General features: G+C 38.8%; 1 protein-coding gene across 2 annotated transcripts in view; it reads left to right on the top strand.

Moving 5' to 3' along the window:
• The first annotated feature begins 4,743 nt into the window (after positions 1-4,743).
• LOC100691491 (GTPase IMAP family member 7) overlaps positions 4,744-19,050 on the top strand; it is a 44,009-nt gene continuing 29,702 nt past the window's right edge. For both annotated transcript variants that reach the window (XM_025903300.1, XM_005462271.2), the window contains exons 1-3: positions 4,744-4,885; positions 5,531-5,587; positions 8,168-8,809. In XM_025903300.1, the coding sequence (XP_025759085.1) occupies positions 5,569-5,587; positions 8,168-8,809 (661 nt within the window). In that variant the 5' untranslated portion in view covers positions 4,744-4,885; positions 5,531-5,568. The remainder of the gene's footprint in view (positions 4,886-5,530; positions 5,588-8,167; positions 8,810-19,050) is intronic.

Below are 19,050 nucleotides of genomic sequence, written 5' to 3' on the forward strand. Positions count from 1 at the left end.
TAAAATTTGATATTTCTTCCAAAAATAATAATAAAAAAACACAATGTAATCACTTGTCTGTCACAGTGTGTTTCCTGAGTGTTGTTCACTGTGAGCTGGACTGTGTGTTTGTGGTCTGTGGTTAACTGAAGCTAACAGCTCTGCAGTCGTCCAGCATCCTGTTTCTGATAGAAAGAAAACACTTCAGCTGTCTGAAACTCAGTCTGAGAGATTTGAGAAGATGAAGGTCAGATAAAAATGTTTTCATAATTCAATTTATGATTTAAATGCAGGTGGTCACACTGGTTTCTTAAATACCCTCTTGTCTAATTCCCATAAATACTACTATGTTGTTAAAAAAAGTTTTTGTTTTTTTTGTAAACAGTCTCAGATGTTGTCACTACCAGGAGTGAAAATGGCACCAGCAAAAGAGTAAAACAAAAGAAAGATCAGTCAGAAAAGATCAGGAGAGAGCAATGATCTGTGGCCACTGCTTGCTAAATCATTATGTTTTTAAGGGTTTGTCTTGTTGCTTCTTCATCATTCACTAATCGATAAGCCCTAAAAAAAGCTCAGACAAGGCAAATATGTATCTGGTATGTGTTAGCTGGATAAGCTGCTAGAACTAACTGTTATTATGAGGTATTTAAAAAGAAAGACCGAACAGATCAACGACCTTTAACTCTGTGCTTTCAACCTCTCTATATTAAAAACCACAGCAGCTACTTTTCATTGTTTTTGCAGACACTTCTCACCACACTGTGTGCCTGTTTGGCTAATAATAGTACTCATGTTGTGAGAACCTGTTTCCTTTGTGCTCTGTGGTGAAGTGTATCAGTCTGCACTGAAACAAGATGGCATCAATGTAATGCTCCAGTTCTCTGTGGTCACTCTGTGGTTCAAAGCAGAGACACTGAGGAGAGAAAATTGTGCAGTTTCTTTGGTTTCTAAATGTTTTCATGTGTATTGTTCATAATGTTGCATAAAAGGATATAGTCAAATGTTTTGCCATAGCTGTATTACATTGGTAATTGTATGCTGCTGGAGACTTCTATTACTGTGCCTTTCCTTTTTTTTTTGATTGATGGCTGCTTCGTTCCTCATCACCCATAATTGTACATTTTTGATGGATCTGCTTAAGTTCTGCGATGTATTTTGGTACACTGTACAATTAAAAAAAAAAAAAAAAAACATTAGTGTGTGGTGACCTTTATAGGAAGCCAAGTATAGACAATGACACCCTCCAAATGCACACTGTTGTTCCTCCACTGTTTAACACAAATTGGACCAGATTAAAACATAGTAAATGTTATCTCTTTCATATATTTTATTTATATACTGACATCTCATGCCTTCAATGGTGTAGTGGTCAACACGTTCAGGTGACATCCCTGCTTTGATTCCAGTCAGAGACACAAATCCTCTTTGGGAAAGTGTCAGGAAGTACATCCAGGATGAAACTGAGAAAAACTCTCCTGTTGGGCTACCATTCTGCTATCATTCCCTCTTCACTCACCACCAGCATCGTTACATCCTTTCTCAAGATTGCTTTAGTCACTCCAGTGCTGAAAATAATCTTCCTTACATCCTAACAATTTTAACAACCTCTTTCTGATTTCTAATCTACCTTTCAGCTCTAAAATAGTTGAAAAAGTAGTTGCACCTCAACTTCATTCACACCTGGTCAATAATAACATCTATGAGAGATTTTAATCTGGTTTTCGCTGATGTCACAGTACAGAAAAACTGCTTTACTTAAAGTCACTAATGATCTTTTACTCGGAGCTGACTCTGGTCTTCTCAACACTCTCATCCTTTTGGATTTGAGCTCAGCCTTCGACAGTATTTCTCACTCTGTCCTTCTATGCAGACTTTCCTGTCTTGGCCTCTCTGACACACCCCTAGCCTGGTTTCAATCATATCTCCTTGATCGCTCCCAGTTTATTCTACTCAAATCATTCCGCTCTCTTCTCTTGTGTGTGATTTTTGGCTTGTTGTGTCTTTTCTGGAACTGAATCAGCAGACCTGGATGAGCATGTCCAAATGCAGACACTCATCAAATTTCAAAGTTTATAACCCCCCCCCCCAAACCTGTAAAGGCCTTTTGTTGTGGGGCTGGGGGTTGAAAAAGTAAGAGTTTTTGAACGTGACTACCTACAGAAAATGACAATGAAATAAATTGCATACCTCAGTATAATGTTTTATCTCACTTCAATTACTTCGTGTTGCATGTTGAAGCTTTAATAATTATTCATACACGTTACATAAATCATCATCAACACACCAACTGGTTCAATATGTCAAAAAACATTTGATTAAAAAAATATACAGTACTGAAAAATAAAGAAATAAAGACTCCTAGGAAACATTTGGTCCAACTCTCGAAAAGCCATCAGTAGCTCCATTTATACAGATTCCAAAAGGCTTGAGTTTGTCATAGGAGTCAACATGTCACATGAAATTTGGTCCAGGATTTACATACGTGCGTCGCATTAGGCGATTTCTGCGTCGTTGCTCAACACCGTAAGGGTCAAGATATTTCAGTAAATGTCTCACAGTACTCTGCGTGACAACATAACCTGCCTGAATGCAGTTCAGGTGGTGTAGTTTGTATCCATGGAGCCTCCCGTGTCCCTCCAGTTGATCAATAAGAAATCCTGCCACCTCAATCGGATCGGACTCATTCTTTCTCCTTGCCTGTACAGTCCCATGCGTTTTGCGTTTTAGGTTTCTTCTAAGTGTCCGCATGCTTATCGCAATACTGTCCAAACTGCTCAATAACAGCAAAATCTCCCCATGCCTCAATCCAAGCATAAAATAGAACTTAATTCCATTCCATTGATCTGCACTGTCACCCACTTCACGATGTTTTACGGCAATATATCATGCTCGAACAATAAAAGATATGTTATAACGTGAAAACTTTATTGTTCAAACAATATAATTATCATGTTCGTGCAATATATTGTACGAACCTGATAATTATGTATATTGTAATAACGTGATATTATGTTGTTCAAACGTGAAAAGTATATTGTACAAACATGAAAAGTATCTTGTTAGAACAATAAAGTTTTCACGTTATAACGTGATATAGCCTAGGGGAGACCGGGGATAGTTGTAACATTTTTGACATTTCTGTCTGTAAATTGGAGCTCTTTTAAGGTAGTGGATTGAAAATTTAATGCAAAGTATTTACATGTCTCTGCTATTAAATAGTGCAGCTATTTTCTCTGCAGCATAATTACCCATTGCATGGTATGGTCTCAAACACAAAGAGTGAAATGTTACAATTAACCCCATAGTCTGGGTTAGTTGTAACATATCCTGGGGTGAAATGTAACACAATGAAATAAGGGTACTGACAAAACATTAACATGTAATCTTTTTTTATTCAATACATGAATGCACTTAGAGCCATTTATGTAGCTTTGTGTGTGTGTGTTTGTGTGACAGAATGCAGAAATCTAGCTTTTGAACATATTCCAACCCCCCAAAAAAGACAAATGATGGAATTTTCTGCAACTGAATATTTCATTAATTTTGGTTGGTCTTCCTTGAGTTTGGCCTCATTGGCTCAGTGGGCATTATAACCTACAACTCTTGCACCAACTTTTGAACATAACAATGAAGCTGAAAAAAATGTAGTTGTGCACCAGCATCGCAATTCCATTACTTTTTATCATGGCTTACCTTGGTGTGGTTTGCAAAGTGCTTCAGAAAGATGAGGAAATCTGTTTCTTGCACCCATCCTGATTTATTTCCACTACCAATACTTCCTACTGGTCCATCTCTGACACAGTGTTCTGCATAATGTATGTGTGGGAACACAAACAGTGGTTGTGTTGCCAATGACATTAACCGCATATACAAAGGTGACCAGTGAACCTCTCTCTGCTGATGTCGTTGCCCCAACTTGTTTAATATAAGTTAAAGTAATAGTGTGGTAAGTTGTAACAGCTGCATTATTGTTACAACTAACCCAGACTGTTGCTGTTACAACTGACCCAGACTCCTATAGCCATGAACTAGCTAACATTACAGCCAACAGCTAAAACATTAGCACTAAAGACCTACACAGAATATATCCCCATAGACATACAAATAACATAATTTAAGTTTGATGAGTTTAACTGCAAAGCAGATAATGCTATTAGAAATTGAAATAAAGTAGAAAAACTTACTTTTTGGCATACAAATGACTTTTTTTCGTGTTAAATTGTCTGTGTTTGACAAAATGTGCTGATTTTTCACATGTGATAGCAGAACTGAATTGGGCAGGCACAGGATGAGTCACATCATTTGAAACTTAGCCCTGATTGGAGAAATTGGAAGTGTTACAACTGACCCACGTTACAACTATCCCCGGTCTCCCCTACTTCTATTTTTCTTTTGCCTGGGTGGCAGCTCTACACTTCCGTATCAGTTCTTGACGAGAGGGGGGTACCCGGTGCGTCGATAAGTGAAGCAAAAGGCCAATGACCAAGCTTATTTGACGAGTTAGGAATGAGAACGTGTCATTTCAGCCAGTATTTCCAGCATATTTGAGGAGAGAACTTAAATCAAATCGTTGAGGTTTCTAGCTGTAAGCTGTTAGTATATATTTTTCTAAATGTTAATAAATATATAAGCCTTGCGTCTCTGACAAAAGTTTTTCGTAGTCTTAAGCTATATTTTTGATCGGTAATATTTAATAGCAGCGATGATTCTGCCATCTTAGGATCATGTTCTCCACCATAATCCCCACCCCCACCGCACCCTTTCACTTTCACTCTTCCCCGTGTGACGGCGCAACACGAATTCGGTCTTTAAGTCTGTTGATAATTCGATTGATCAGGAGAATGGATCATTGACCCCTCTGAAATCTGTGAAAATCCCATTAAATCCCATCATCGGTCAAACTCAGGTAAGTAAATTTTCTGTTAATATTTCAGTGTCACTCGTTCTTTTTTTCGTTTGTTTTTTTCCCCAGTATTGTGAGCTTAAAATGTTCATAAGAGATCAGAGGATTCAATAAAGAAGCACTTACAAGTATTAGGTATAAAGGACAGTACCCTACCCTAGTAAATAAACAGTTAAACCGGGTTAAGATGGGGTCTTTTTAAATAATGACGCATCAGTAATACAGATAGCCTATTTGGGGGGGGGGGTAGTTGGAGATCAAAACAACACAAAAGAATTTTGACATTTAATATTTAACGGTCCCCTTAAAATAATCTCCACCCCCACGTTAAGTGCGGTGGGGGTGGAGATTATTTAACGGGATCGTTAAATGAGTGACACTGAAATATTGGTTGCTCTTAACTCCACCCCCAGTTAATGCTTTCACTTTCACTCTTTCCCGCATGACGGCGCAACACGAATTCGGTCTTTAAGTCTGTTGATAATTCGATTGATCAGGAGATCAATCGTTTCAGCCAGTATTTGCACCGCATTCGAGGAGAGAACTTACCACACTCTATTGTATGCTCCAATAAAGAAACACTAAAAAGTATTACGTGTAACAGACAGTATCTTAACTTTTTTTTATTGTTTTAATTCTCCTCAACAGATGAATAAGCCTCTGATGTTTATTAACATTTTAACATTATGGAGACTGCAGTTCCAGGTAAGTTAAGTAAGACTTTATCAGTCTGCCCATTTTTTTAAAAAAGAAATTGTTCATATAACTTAAACCTAGTCCATTAAGTTCAAAGCAAAACTTGAATATTTATAGCGAACACCAACAAACTCACAGCTAGGCTTCATCTATTACTTTTATTTATTTATAAAATTTGCCATTTTATAGACCTTTTCTTGACTGTTTATCTACAAACTGCATTTCATTTAAATCACGATAATGTAAAAATAAATAAATTCTATAATCTCTTTGAATCTTTAAAATATTAGATGTATTTTATAATCAGCACAGTGCATGCTATCACTAATAAACACCTACTCCTTTTTCTTATACAACACAGATTGGAGGTTTACACAAAATATAGGTTGTGAACAGTTCTGACTGAAGTTTTCTTTTTAGGACAGTTAACATGACCTGCCCCCCTCAGTTTCTTCAGCTTTTATAAATTGACAGCTAAATAATACTACCCAAAATGTCAAAACTTAATAAACATTAAAAACCCAAAAAGGAAATCCCAAAATCATAAATATATTTTATTTTATCCTTTATAACTAATAAAACACTAAAATCCGGGTAATGGAATGGAATCCTTTGTCTCTATTACACATTAAAACAAGAGTCACTTTTGTGACACAAAAAACTCTATCTCTGACACATTTGCTAACTCATTAACTGGACTTTACTGTACACTCCTTTGTGTGAGTCTTGCCTATTTCTTGTTTGATTGTCCCTCATCACTGACCTTTTTATTAACTTTATTATCATTGATAACGTAGAATTATGGCTGTGCAAAGGCACTAAGAAATCTAGGTGCACATCTCTTTAGTTTTTGATTATCGTTTATTAGCTTTGTTTTAAGGATTTACATTTTAAAAAGTTAAACCAGGTTAAGATTTATTTATTTTTGAATAATGAAACTGGGGCATCAGTAGTAGAGATAGCCTAATTAAACAAAAGTTGGAAGTTGGAGATCAAAATAGCACAATGGAGTTTTGACATACAAAATAATCTCCACCCCCACTGCACTTAAGGGGGGGGCGATCTTAAAAGTTATGTTGGGATTGTGTGCCAATGCAACAACCTTAAATGCTTGACTTAGTTTATAGATGTAAGATTTAAGAAAGTCAGTGCTTCTCAGAAACAAGTTTCTGCATACAGGGCTCATCTATAATCTAGTTCTGAAAGCAGTCTGGCTTTCTTAAGGTGTCTGTAACTGCCAAAAAGAGAAGATAATACACCTTAATATAAAAATCACTCTGTTAGACCAAACAGTCACAACTGAAGTAGCCTGTTTCAGCTTTAATAAAAATATACAGTATTACAAAACATAAGCCACATGGTCCTCATTTAAGTAACAGAAAAAGAGTCAAGCAACTCCAGCTGATGGTGTAACTGAGTCTGTGAAACAGGGTGAGGTCATACTGTGGCATGATACTCCAATTCGTTTTTACTTTGTTTTTAACCTCCTAGGACCTGCCGTCCACATATGTGGACATCACATTTTGGGTTATTTAGACCAAAATACTCAATTTTGCTCTTCAAGGGCTTGATATCCATTTACGAGGACATTATACTGCTACTGTTCTATCAAAATTTTAAATGAATATCCTCATATGTGGCTCTGATTTTTCTTAAAAACAAAAATAAGGTAAAAAAAAAAAAATCTGGTAATTCTTTGTTTTTACATTTATCGGGCCCCAATATGCCCAAATATCAAAGAGAAATTAAAAATGCATGCTGTGGAAGAGTTCGGGTCTTAGGAGGTTAATTGGTATTTTTGAAAGGTGCAAAAATTATTGTTTAATTTTGTGCTTTGATGATTTATAATTTTAATGATGACATCTACAGGTTGACTTCTTTCAGGCTGGACACCCATTTAACTGTGTTGTAATGATTGTCATTTCACTTTGATTTGCTGTCTAGGTAGTCAAGTGGGGTTAATTCCTATTAAAAGGCATCTCTACACTGCTCAAAATAAATAAAAATAAATAAATATATCACACTTTTTATATATGACACTGTTTAATCAAAGTATAGTATTGATCTAGTCAGTTAAGTAGCAGATGGGTTGTTGATCAGTTTTAGCTGCTTTGTTTTTTTAATTAAATTAACAACTGTTGCACTAGATGGGAAACAATGAGACAACCCCCCCAAAACAGGAATGATTTTACAGTTGGACGACACTGACATTTGTTCCCTCCATCTATTTCACAATTCAATATCACCAGTATCTGCTCCTTTGTGCCAGAAGGAGCAGGATCAGGACTGCAAGAGCTACAAGTTATCTCCAACAGGACACTGGTGTTAACCATTTTTATTTCCATCAAAAGATATGGCATCTTTTCATTCCCAGCATTATCCAGTCCATATTGATATAGATACCAAGCATTATCTTTTTTTTCTACTGAGATCTGGTTTGTTTTTTAAAGTGTACCTTTAGTTATTTTTTAAATTTTTAACGTTATTTTGGACGGCAAAAAACTTTAACAGTCTTGAGCTTCAGTCTGGAGCCAGATTAAGTTATTTTAGTGTTATTACAATGTTAATGTTAACAAAATGTCTTTTCAGTGCCTGAGCTGAGAGTTGTTTTGCTGGGGAGCAGCTGGTCTGACAAGAGTTTGCTGGGGAACTTACTACTAGGAGAGACCATATTTTCCACTGAAGAAGAACTCAACTTCTTTGTGAGATTCAAAAGAAAGTTTAATGAGACAGAAATAGTTCTTGTTAACAGTCCAGATCTCCTTCATCCTAACATGACCCAAAAAGAACAAGTAGAAAATTTTATAGAATTCTCTTTTCCTGGACCGCATGTGTTCCTGCTGGTTCTAAAGCCTGAAAACTTTACAGAGGAGCATAAAAAGAAGCTGGAATCATTTTTTGAAAATTTCTGTGATCAAGAATTTAAACATTCACTAGCAGTTATAAAACTCCAAGCAGAAAAATCACATTCAACAAAGACCTTTCAGCAAAACCTACTGTTAAGAGACACTGTTGAAAAATGTAGAGCCAAATTGTTGTGGGACGAGAACCTTCTACAACAGCAGCTGTTATCAACCATGGGCAGCATAGTGAAGGAGAACAATGGAGATTATCTCAGTTTGGATATTTACAAAGAACCAACAAGTGGCATTCTGAGTGAGCATCAAGCAAGGAGAAAATTAAATCAAGGAGGGCTAGTCGGTGAGAGCTTGAATCCTGTTAAGGTTACTGGTAAGTATAAGAATATATTTCATAATGTAATAAATACAAAATTACTATATTTCAATTTCAAGTTATTTAATATGTTGATGGGTGGTAGAAAATGTATTAATTATTCTATTATGGGACATTTGTTCAGCCTTGATATGATTGTTGAGTGACTTTTGACTGAGTTGATACTCATGGGAGAAATGTCATGCAGCTGCAGGTACATCAAGGTCTTTAGAAAGTATAAGTACACAACTAACAAAACTATTTAGATACACATTTATCAATAAAATTATTAAAATATGAGCTCATTATTTGTTAATAGAGCTTATTTCATATTTTAATTCATGGTTGATTCAGCCAGTTACTACTTAAGTATTACATCCAAAGTGAGGACTATACTACTGAAATATAGGTAGGACCACGGTCTATACCAGAGTTTGTTGGAGGGGGTTTCAAATTGAAAGAAAGCTGAGTAGTTGGATAATCAGGTTAAGATGCCTCTACATCATCAAAGACAATCACAAATATGTGGGCATTTCCATAGAATATTAAAACCCCAGCATTAAATACCAAATATAATGTCCATAAAGAAAAAAAAAAACTTCAAATACTGCTACATCACTATTTTTGTTACAGCTATTCCTTCAGTATTTCTAACTTTTTACAAGTGTACATCAATTGGTGCATCTAGGGTTATATTTTTAGATGCACATATGTAGTAGTCATATTTATCGTACTAATTACATTGGACTGAAGTAACTCACCTTCAAAAACAAGCAAAGGGACAACTCATATTTAAAATTTACATGTATTCAAGCAGAAAAAAGCAAAAGGTTAAAAATAAATATAACAACAGCAAATATAATGTAAAGTCAAGTTCATATATCTGCAAAGGCAACTAGAGGCTGCAATGCTAACATATGAATAAATAATATGGCTATAAGACTAGTTAGCCATGATAACTGACTTAGCTAAACTCACCAAAAAACAGTTCCAACACAGTTACTCCTGACATACACATTCCTGAATCTCCTCTTTCAATCTGAACAGGATTGTCTCAAACTATAATTATGCCCAGTGAACACAACTTGTTTTCTTAACTGAATGAGCTTCTAATTCCATAGCATTCTATTTGATTTCTCTTACAAAGGCCAAAGTGCTATCTACAAAGCTATCTACTATCTAGAGCTGCTGCTTTTCCCCATGGCCTCTCTGTGTTGACTTGCTGACCACAAAGCCTAGTGTGTCATGTATTGACCTGCCCCAGTCTCCACATTGACACTTTAAATAACTCCATTCCTGCCCTGGATTGGTTCTGTGAAGGATGTAGCGATACCCTCTAAAACTTCTTTCTGTGTTCTTTTTCCTAATCCTCAAATGATGAGAGGAATCTCACCTCCTATCATTTAAGCTGAGCTGGACCCCCTTTTCCTGAGAGGAGTCCTACTTCTACAGAAGCCATCCTTCTGGGTGTCACTTCTGGCTGCAGTGTTTCTCATCTCCAGTCACTGACCTGTGAAAGCCTCTTGTAGCACCCAAGGGATGAGTTGTCAGCTGGTTTGGCTACCACACATGTAGGAGGTTTTCATTTCTTCCTTGGCATGCTGTTCCCACCCCGTACTATACCAGCAGCTTGGTGGGGTAGGCAAATACACCTCCTGGGTTTGTTGCCTCAATCTGTTGCTCAGGCTGAAGTCCTCTTGTCTTCCTAGCTGATTAATTGATCGATTGATTGATTGATTGATAATACTTTATTCATCCTGAGGAAAATTGGGTTATGGCTGCCAGCCTTGTCAGCGCCAGCTGCATCCTGACATTCTGGTTGACATCCTGCCACTACACACCTTCTCTAGGCTGTAGCTGATTTCCACCACCTTTTTGGGTCTTCCTTCTTAAAAGGTCTCTGACTCCAGGCTTATCAGGTGCTAAAAGATGATCTGTTCAAGCCCATAAGCACGCAGCGATGCCAAAAGGGACCAGAATCCAAACATATTTGGCACCAAGTGTTGATCTGTGGAACCAGCACTCTAGTACAGGAAATCTGAATTGGTTCTCTGTTAAAATAGTCCCAATCTCTGATCCTAAGAGTATTATCCAGTAAGCAATGCAGAGCATAGGTCGAGCCGAGGGGTGAGGTGAGTCAAACAATTCTATGCTCTGGATGTCTACCCTGCCTACTCTGATAAAAAAAACTGTAGTGCTGAGCATAGGTGGGAACTAACTTAATACAAATACTTTGTTACTGTACTTAAGCATAATTTTCAGGTATCCGTACTTGAATAGTTTTTTTTTTCCTGACAACGCTTTAGTTTTACTACATTTTTAAACAAACATCTATACCTTCTACTCCTTACATTTTCAAAAAAGGCTAATTATTTTAGGTTTTACAAATTTGAGGGGAGTTATTATTTCACACTGCAAGCCTTCAAACCTCTAACCGATTTGAACCTATTTATACTGAACCGATTTGTTGTGAATGTTGGTACTTTGCCACCTCTGATCCTAAGTAGCCTTGCAGGCCCAGTCCTATCAGGTACTACCAGCGACATCCACTGCAACAGCTCCCCTCTAAATCAGTGCTCTTGGAATATGTGTGGGTTTAGTTTAGAGATGGACCGATCCGATATTACGTATCGGTATCAGCCCGATACTAACCTAAATTACTGGATCGGATATCGGAGAGAAATAAAAAATATGATCCGATCCGAAGTATCACAAAATCACCTCACAAAACACGCTACTTGGCGTAACCCAGCTCGGCGCATCGGAGCAGTATGTGTCACGTGATAGAGCGGCTGTTGTCTGCGAGACCTGTCCGCGGTCTGTTGGAGCATTTGGAGCCTCGCTACATGCTTCCTAACTGCAGCATTTCATCTCTATCATTTCAAAGCTATCCCAGAGAAGTAAAGCAAGTGTGTAAGTTTCCCTGAATGTTTGCATAGTATTTCTACGTTAAGCTTAACAACTGATATATTGAGCCACAGCTGAACTGGCCATCGGAGTTCCATACTGAGGTGAAAAGGAAGCGATTTGTCCTGTACTTCAGCTAGAATTAAAAAATAGACACAAAGCTGTAGTTATTCTGTCTTTGCTGCGCAGTTGCATCTATTTCTCTCATTCAGTCCCTCTTCCTCTCCTGTTATTACTTCAAACATGAAAATGATCAATGATCAGCTGATCAGCTTTTCTGCCGCAAGTTCCGTCTTTCTTGTTTGTTTACCGCCCACTTTGTGCTAGAAAGAGGAGACCAGCAGATAAACAACAGCAGCACGTTTAAGCGTGATAAGCTGTTGTTAGAATGTATTTAATATTATTTTCTAGTATCAGCTGTTTGCTGGAGCCACGGCTGTAAAAGCTGCTGGTCATGATATCCGTTTGGATATGTGGTGAGAGGGAAACATGAAGATGAAACCAGGATTTGTCCTTACTAAATCATCAGAGCTGAGCAGATGATGGAGAAACAGGTTTACCTTTTAGGTGACACGAATGAGTTGAAGGGAAGTTATACAATACAATACAATACAACTTTATTTGTATAGCACGTTTAAAAGACCAGCGGTACACCAAAGTGCTTTACAATAAAAATAGGAAAATTGAGACATGATTAAATAAAAGACTATTAACAAAGTACCATATCTGTCATCAGGTTGAGGGCACTAATTATATGGCAAAAGAAGGGAATATAAGAACAAAGTTACTAAGAACAGATATAGCTAAAAGATAAAGTACATAAATAAAAAATTGAACCAAATATAAAATAGGGACACTAACTAGATGGAAAAGCTATGTTGAATAAGTGAGTTTTTAAACGGGATTTAAAAGATAAAATGGAGTCTGACGCACGGATAGTAATAGGAAGGTTGTTCCACAGATTAGGTGCAACCAGGGCAAAAGCACAGTCACCCCTAGAATTAAGTCTAGATCTAGACTGAGCCAAGAGTTATTGGGCTGAAGACCCGAGGAGCTAAATTATTTATAATTTTAAAGGTGAGCAACAATATTTTAAATTCAATGCGATATTTTATGGGTAACCAATGCAAATCAATAAGAACAGGGGTGATAGAGGCATGCTTTCTAGTGCCAGTCAGGAGGCGAGCCGCAGCATTCTGGACAAGCTGGAGTCTATGAAGGAGAGCGGAGTGAAGACCAAAGCAGAGAGAATTACAGTAATCCAATCTAGAAGTCACAAAAGCATGAATGAGCTTTACAAGATCTTTATGAGGGACATAGTGCTTAGCCTTAGCAATAAGGCACAGTTGGTAAAAGCTAGATTTGATTACTGAAGACACTTGTTTGTTAAATTTGAAAGAGCTATCCAGCAGGACACCTAGGTCACTAACTGAGTCAGAGAAAGAAGTGGAAAGGAACCAAAGGTATCAGCTAATAGGCCCCTAGGGATATGGTTGCCAAACACCACAATTTCCGTTTTCATTTCATTCAGGATAAGGGAATTGCCCGAAAGCTATTCTCTGACTTCTCTCATGCACTCGAGGAAGCAGTGCAACGAAGGAGCAATGTCGTCATCATGTAATTGAAAATATATTTGTATATCATCGGCGTAGAGGTGATAAGAAATGTTATATTTTTCAAAGATTAAGCCTAGGGGGAGTATATATAATGAGAATAACATTGGGCCAAGCACAGAGCTTTGGGGCACACCACAGCACAAGGATGCAGTTGAAGAAGAATAAGTACCCAAGGTAACGGAGAAGGACCTGTTCAAAACTTATGATTTGAACCAGTTAAGGGCTTCACCCCTAATGCCCACAGTGCATTCTAACCTCGTTAATAAAATATTATGGTTAACCATATCAAAAGCTGAAGACAAATCCAATAAGACTAATACAGAAGAATGCCCTGAATCAGTAATTAAGAGAAGATCATTAATGACTCTCAGCAAAGCTGTTTCAGTGCTGTGGCATGGTTTAAAACCAGATTGAAATTTATCACAGATGTCATGGGCATCCAGTTAAGTCTGGAGTTGTGAGAGAACTATCTTCTCTAGGATTTTGGAGAGGAACGAAGTTTGGATATCGGCCTATAATTAACGAAATCACAATGATCAAGACAGCATTTTTTAAGAGCAGGTTGCACTATAGCATGTTTAAAAACAGAGGGAACACTCCCTGCCGGTAACTGATGCCCTCAGGGGTCGGTGCGTTGGTGGTTCTTGGTGTCCGGAACTGGGCGCTCAGGTATGTACCAGCTCACTCCTGGTGACTACTTGGCTGGGCCTGGTGCCTGTTGCCCGGTCAGACCTCTTCCGGGACAAAGGGGGCCCTCGGGCCTCCGGCTTCTGGGCCTGCGGCTCGGTTCACTCTGGCACAGCTGGCTGCCGGCAGAGCCGGCGGGCATGCCACTGCAGCCCCCTCTGGCTTCTGCTCCGTGGCTACTGGGTGACCCTCATCTGGGGCTCTCCTCAGCTCTTCCCAGGAGGGTGGCACGGATGCCCCTCCGGTGGTCCTCCTTGGGCTCTCGCACTCTGGGGCCTCTGGATGTCTGGAGCCTGGATCTCCTCCATGCCTGCTTCATGCCCTGGGGGACAGGGCTGTGGCCCTCTACACCCTCTAGCAGACCGTTACATGGGGAAACCTTTTGAATACAAGCGCGCTGATCCACACAGGTGTGCACACGGGTGTTCACTGTTCATAGACATAAACTACACCTGTATTGGCTGCTATTTCCAAGCACATTGTGCGCTGTCGGTCCTGCTTGCTACACAACAACATTCAATATTTAGTATTTACTGCTGTATACACTTAGCTAGATTAACGTGATGGTGTTGTGTTTAGTATGTTGCTCTGTTGTTTTTTTTTGCTTGTTTTCTCTTCTTTTTCTCTCAACAGGTGATCCAGGAGATTTTTTTCTCTTCTTTCTCTTTTTAAGTGCCCTTTCTCACTGTCCCTCTTCCCTCCTGTTTTTCTTTTCCTTCATCTTTCTTTCTCCCTTTCTTATCCCTCAGACATGTTTGTCCCGTCTGTAACAACTGAAAATAACATAAAATAAATAATAACAACAAAGGTAGATCAAATGGACCAATACGGCAAGGCCGTGATGATCTATTTGGCAAAGTAAATCCATTGGGTATCCTTGTTGGTCTTCAGACAACAATTCTGACAGCTAAAGAACCAAATGGGACAGACAAAAAAACCAAAAAAAACCCCAAAAAAAAAACAAACCAAAAAAAACCCCAGAAGGAACATAGCCAGAAGACAATGATAAGTTCATTAAAAACAGAATACTGGGCCCAATTACATCAAAGCCGTCCTTCACAATGCGAGGCGGAAGAGCTTCCTATGCAGAAGTAGTAATTTTCAGTTGCTTGATAATTTGCTTAAGTGTACAGAGTGACACTGGCTCAAACTGATGAAAAGTTGAAGCACATTCTCCAGTGAGAGCAAGGCTCACCACTGGGGGGAGTGAGGATTTGAGAGATAGAATTTTATCAGTAAAGTATTTTAGAAATTGTTCACAGAGAGCTGAGGATGGGACCATCGGCATATCAGGGCAGGGATTAACCACTGAATTAAAGATTTTAAATAGCAATCGAGGGTTATGGCCATTGGTCACAATAATATCAGAGAAAAAGTGGTCATCTGATTAAATGTATAGAAATCCATTATTGTATATAGTAACTAATAAGTCTAATATACACCCTAGTAAGCTATAGCACTTTTTCCTTTGGGAAGGTACCATCTGTGCAGTCCCTATTAGTTAGGTAGGTAAGTACTCTTTCAAATACCAGAATAGGGAGGATAGTGTAGGTTTAAATTTATTAGATTGATCAGTGTTTCTGAACTATAAAATATTTTGGGTGGAGTGCATTGTATGCATACAGGTATAACAGAGTAGCTTCAGTCTCTTGTTTTTTAAAATTTGAGTATGAACTTATACAAAATGCAGAAAGATATTTATAAAAACAGTTTTATTGATTACAAAATACGCTATATTGAAATTATATCGGTATCGGTAGATATCCAAATTTATGACATCGGAATCGGTATCGGACATTAAAGAGTGGTATCGTGCCATCTCTAGTTTAGTTTAGTGGCCTAAACAATAGGCCCCTAGGTCTGTTACTTTTAAAGGCTGGCATAACCTGTGAAAGCTATTTATACAGATTTTTACTCTTACTATTTAGAGTAAAATAGAATAGTTTTGTTTCAAACAACTAAATATAACTAAAATAACAAGCGAAAAGAAAAACTTAAAAACATTAGGTTTTATTGAATATTGAATATCTCTATGCTACACAATATTTATTCAATTCAATTCAATTTTATTTATACAGCGCCAAACCACAACAACAGTCATCTCAAGGGGCTTTATATTGTAAGGCAGACCCTACTATCATACATCCTGATAAAAACCCAACAATCGTATGACCCCATATGAGCAAGCACTTTGGCGACAGTGTGAAGGAAAAACGTCCTTTTAACAGGAAGAAAACTCCAGCAGAACCAGGCTCAGGAAGGGGTGGCCATCTGCCGCAAATAGTTAGGGAGAGAGAAGGAAAACAGGACAAAAGACATGCTATGGAAGAGAGCCAGGGGTTAATAAATATGATTCAGGCTATGTCCACACTAATGCGCTTTTGTTTGAAAATGCATCGTTTTCTCTCTGTTTCGGCCTCCCGTCCACACTGAGACAGCGTTTTCCCCAAGGAAAAAGGCAGCATTTTGAAAACGCTCTCGAAAACGCATACATTTCAAAACGGAGCTGTCCCATCGCAGTGTGGACACTCAAAAACGTAGACTTTCTAAAAATGATTATGCATTTTAGTCATGTGATGCAGTCATGTGACCAATTAAACAAAGATAGCGGAGTGCATTATACAGCAGCTGTTTTGATTGCTCTCAATTTTGACAGCCCTAAAAAAGATTAATATCAGTTTGTACATGCTCCAGATTTTCTTCAAACTCTTTAAAGCTCACTCGCTTTTGCACATGCGCAGGACTTGAACGTAAGCGTTTTTGGCCGTTTCAACGTGGACGCACAACTCTGAAAATGACTGAAAATGCTACTTTGGACGCGGAGCGTTTTCAGACTTGAACCCAGTTTTCAAATCTATCCGGGTGTGGACGTAGCCTCAGTGCAGAGAGGTCTGTTAACACATACTGAGTGAGAAAGGTGACTGAAAAGGAAAAAGTCAGTGCATCATGGGAATCCCCCAGCAGCCTACACCTATTGCAGCATAACTAAGGGATAATTCAGGGTCACCTGATCCAGCCCTAATTATATGCTTTATTAAAAAGGAAAGTTTTAAGCCTAATCTTAAAAGTAGAGATAGTGTCTGTCTCCCGAATCCAAACTGGAAGCTGGTTCCACAGAAGAGGGGCCTGAAAACTGAAGGCTCTCCCTCCCATTCTACTTTTAAATACTCTAGGAACAACAAGTAAGCCTGCAGAGCGAGAGCGAAGTGCTCTAATAGGGTGATATGGTACTACAAGGTCATTAAGATAAGATGGGGCCTGATTATTTAAGACCTTGTATGTGAGGAGCAGGATTTCGAATTCCATTCTGGATTTAACAGGAAGCCAATGAAGGGAAGCCAAAACAGGAGAAATATGCTCTCTCTTTCTAGTCCCTGTCAGTACTCTTGCTGCAGCATTTTGGATTAGCTGAAGGCTTTTCAGCGAGTTTTTAGGACATCCTGATAATAAAGAATTACAGTAGTCCAGCCTGGAAGTAATAAATGCGTGAACTAGTTTTTCAGCATCACTCTGAGACAGGATATTTCTAACTTTAGAGATGTTGCGCAAATAGAAGAAAGCAGTCTTACATATTTGTTTAATATGTGCATTGAAGGACATATCCTGGTCAAAAATTTCAATTCAATTCAAGATCTTGAATTGAAGGAGGAGGTCTGCTAATTTGCGTGAACAATAACTGGTGTACCAACACCACAGTTAAAGTCGCCTACTGTTGCCCGGACATAGAGTATATGATTGTACAATGTAGACCTTTCTATTTGCTAAGAGAGGTCACGGCGGTTACAATAATAGTGGTTTATGTGCCGCTGCAACATAATGCTAAGCTAGCCATGGAGCTACTCCAGCATTCCATCAATAAACAGCTATCAATGCACCCAGACTTTTCTGTGATCATGGGAGGAGATTTCAACCATGCAAACCTGAAATCTGTCCTGCCTGGATTATTTAAAAACTTGAGTTTCCTGACAAAGGAAATAACACAATGGGCCAGGTCTCTACCAACATTCCAGATGCTGACACAGCAACCCCCCTTCCTCATCTCACATTCTCTGATCATCTCTCTCTTGGTCCCTTATCCCTGCTTATAAACCTCAATTCAAGGACAAAAACCATCTGAAAAAACAGTACAAGTGTGGACCACAGAAGCCACCACAGCCCTACAGGACTGTTCTGACAACACGGTCTGGAGTATATTTGCAGAAGGAACAGACTTGGAGGGCCACACATCTGCCGTACTCTCATACATCAACCTTTGTACTGAGAGTGTAACAACAACAAAGACTGTTAAAGTGTTTCTGAACCAGAAGCCATGGCTCAATAGCGAGGTGCGAAGTCTACTAAGAGCACATGACAATGCCTTCAAATCAGGAGACCAACAAGTCTACAAAGAGGCACGCCAATCTCTGCTCAAAGGCCTAACAAAAACCCAAGTGGAAATACAAACAGGGCATTGATGAACATTTTCACACAAACAACTCCAGAAACATGTGGTAGGGGATCAAGACACTCACTGGCTACAAAGACATTCACATACAAACAAACTCTCCAGACATCACCTCAACTGCCACCCTAAACCAGTTCTTCGCCCACTTTGACCAACAAAACAGGGACACCATCACCCTTCCTGCTGTTTCAGAGAGAGACGATGCCCCCATCCAGCTGGAGCAGCATCAGGTCAGAGCCACACTGCGCAGAGTCAACGCGAGGAAAGCAGCTGGTCCTGAGGAGTAGCAGGAACAGTTCTTGAAGGATGTGTAGACCAACTAGCAGAGGTTTTCAACACCATGCTCAACCTCTCACTGCTACAGTCTGTAGTACCCTCTTATACTCACTTTTTGCCCATGACTGTTCTCCAATTCACACCAGTAACAGCATTATAAAATTTGCTGACGACAAAGCACAACAAAGGATGTACTTCCTCAGGAAGCTGCATCAGGCCCAAATACCCAGCAGACTGCTAATTAACTTCTACTGCTCCAACATCGAGAGCCTTCTGACCTACTGATGTACACTCTGGTTCAACTGCTGTACTGTGGAGGACAAGAGGAA

Source organism: Oreochromis niloticus, linkage group LG3 (assembly GCF_001858045.2).
Source record: "Oreochromis niloticus isolate F11D_XX linkage group LG3, O_niloticus_UMD_NMBU, whole genome shotgun sequence".
NCBI classification, from domain to species: Eukaryota; Metazoa; Chordata; class Actinopteri; order Cichliformes; family Cichlidae; genus Oreochromis; species Oreochromis niloticus.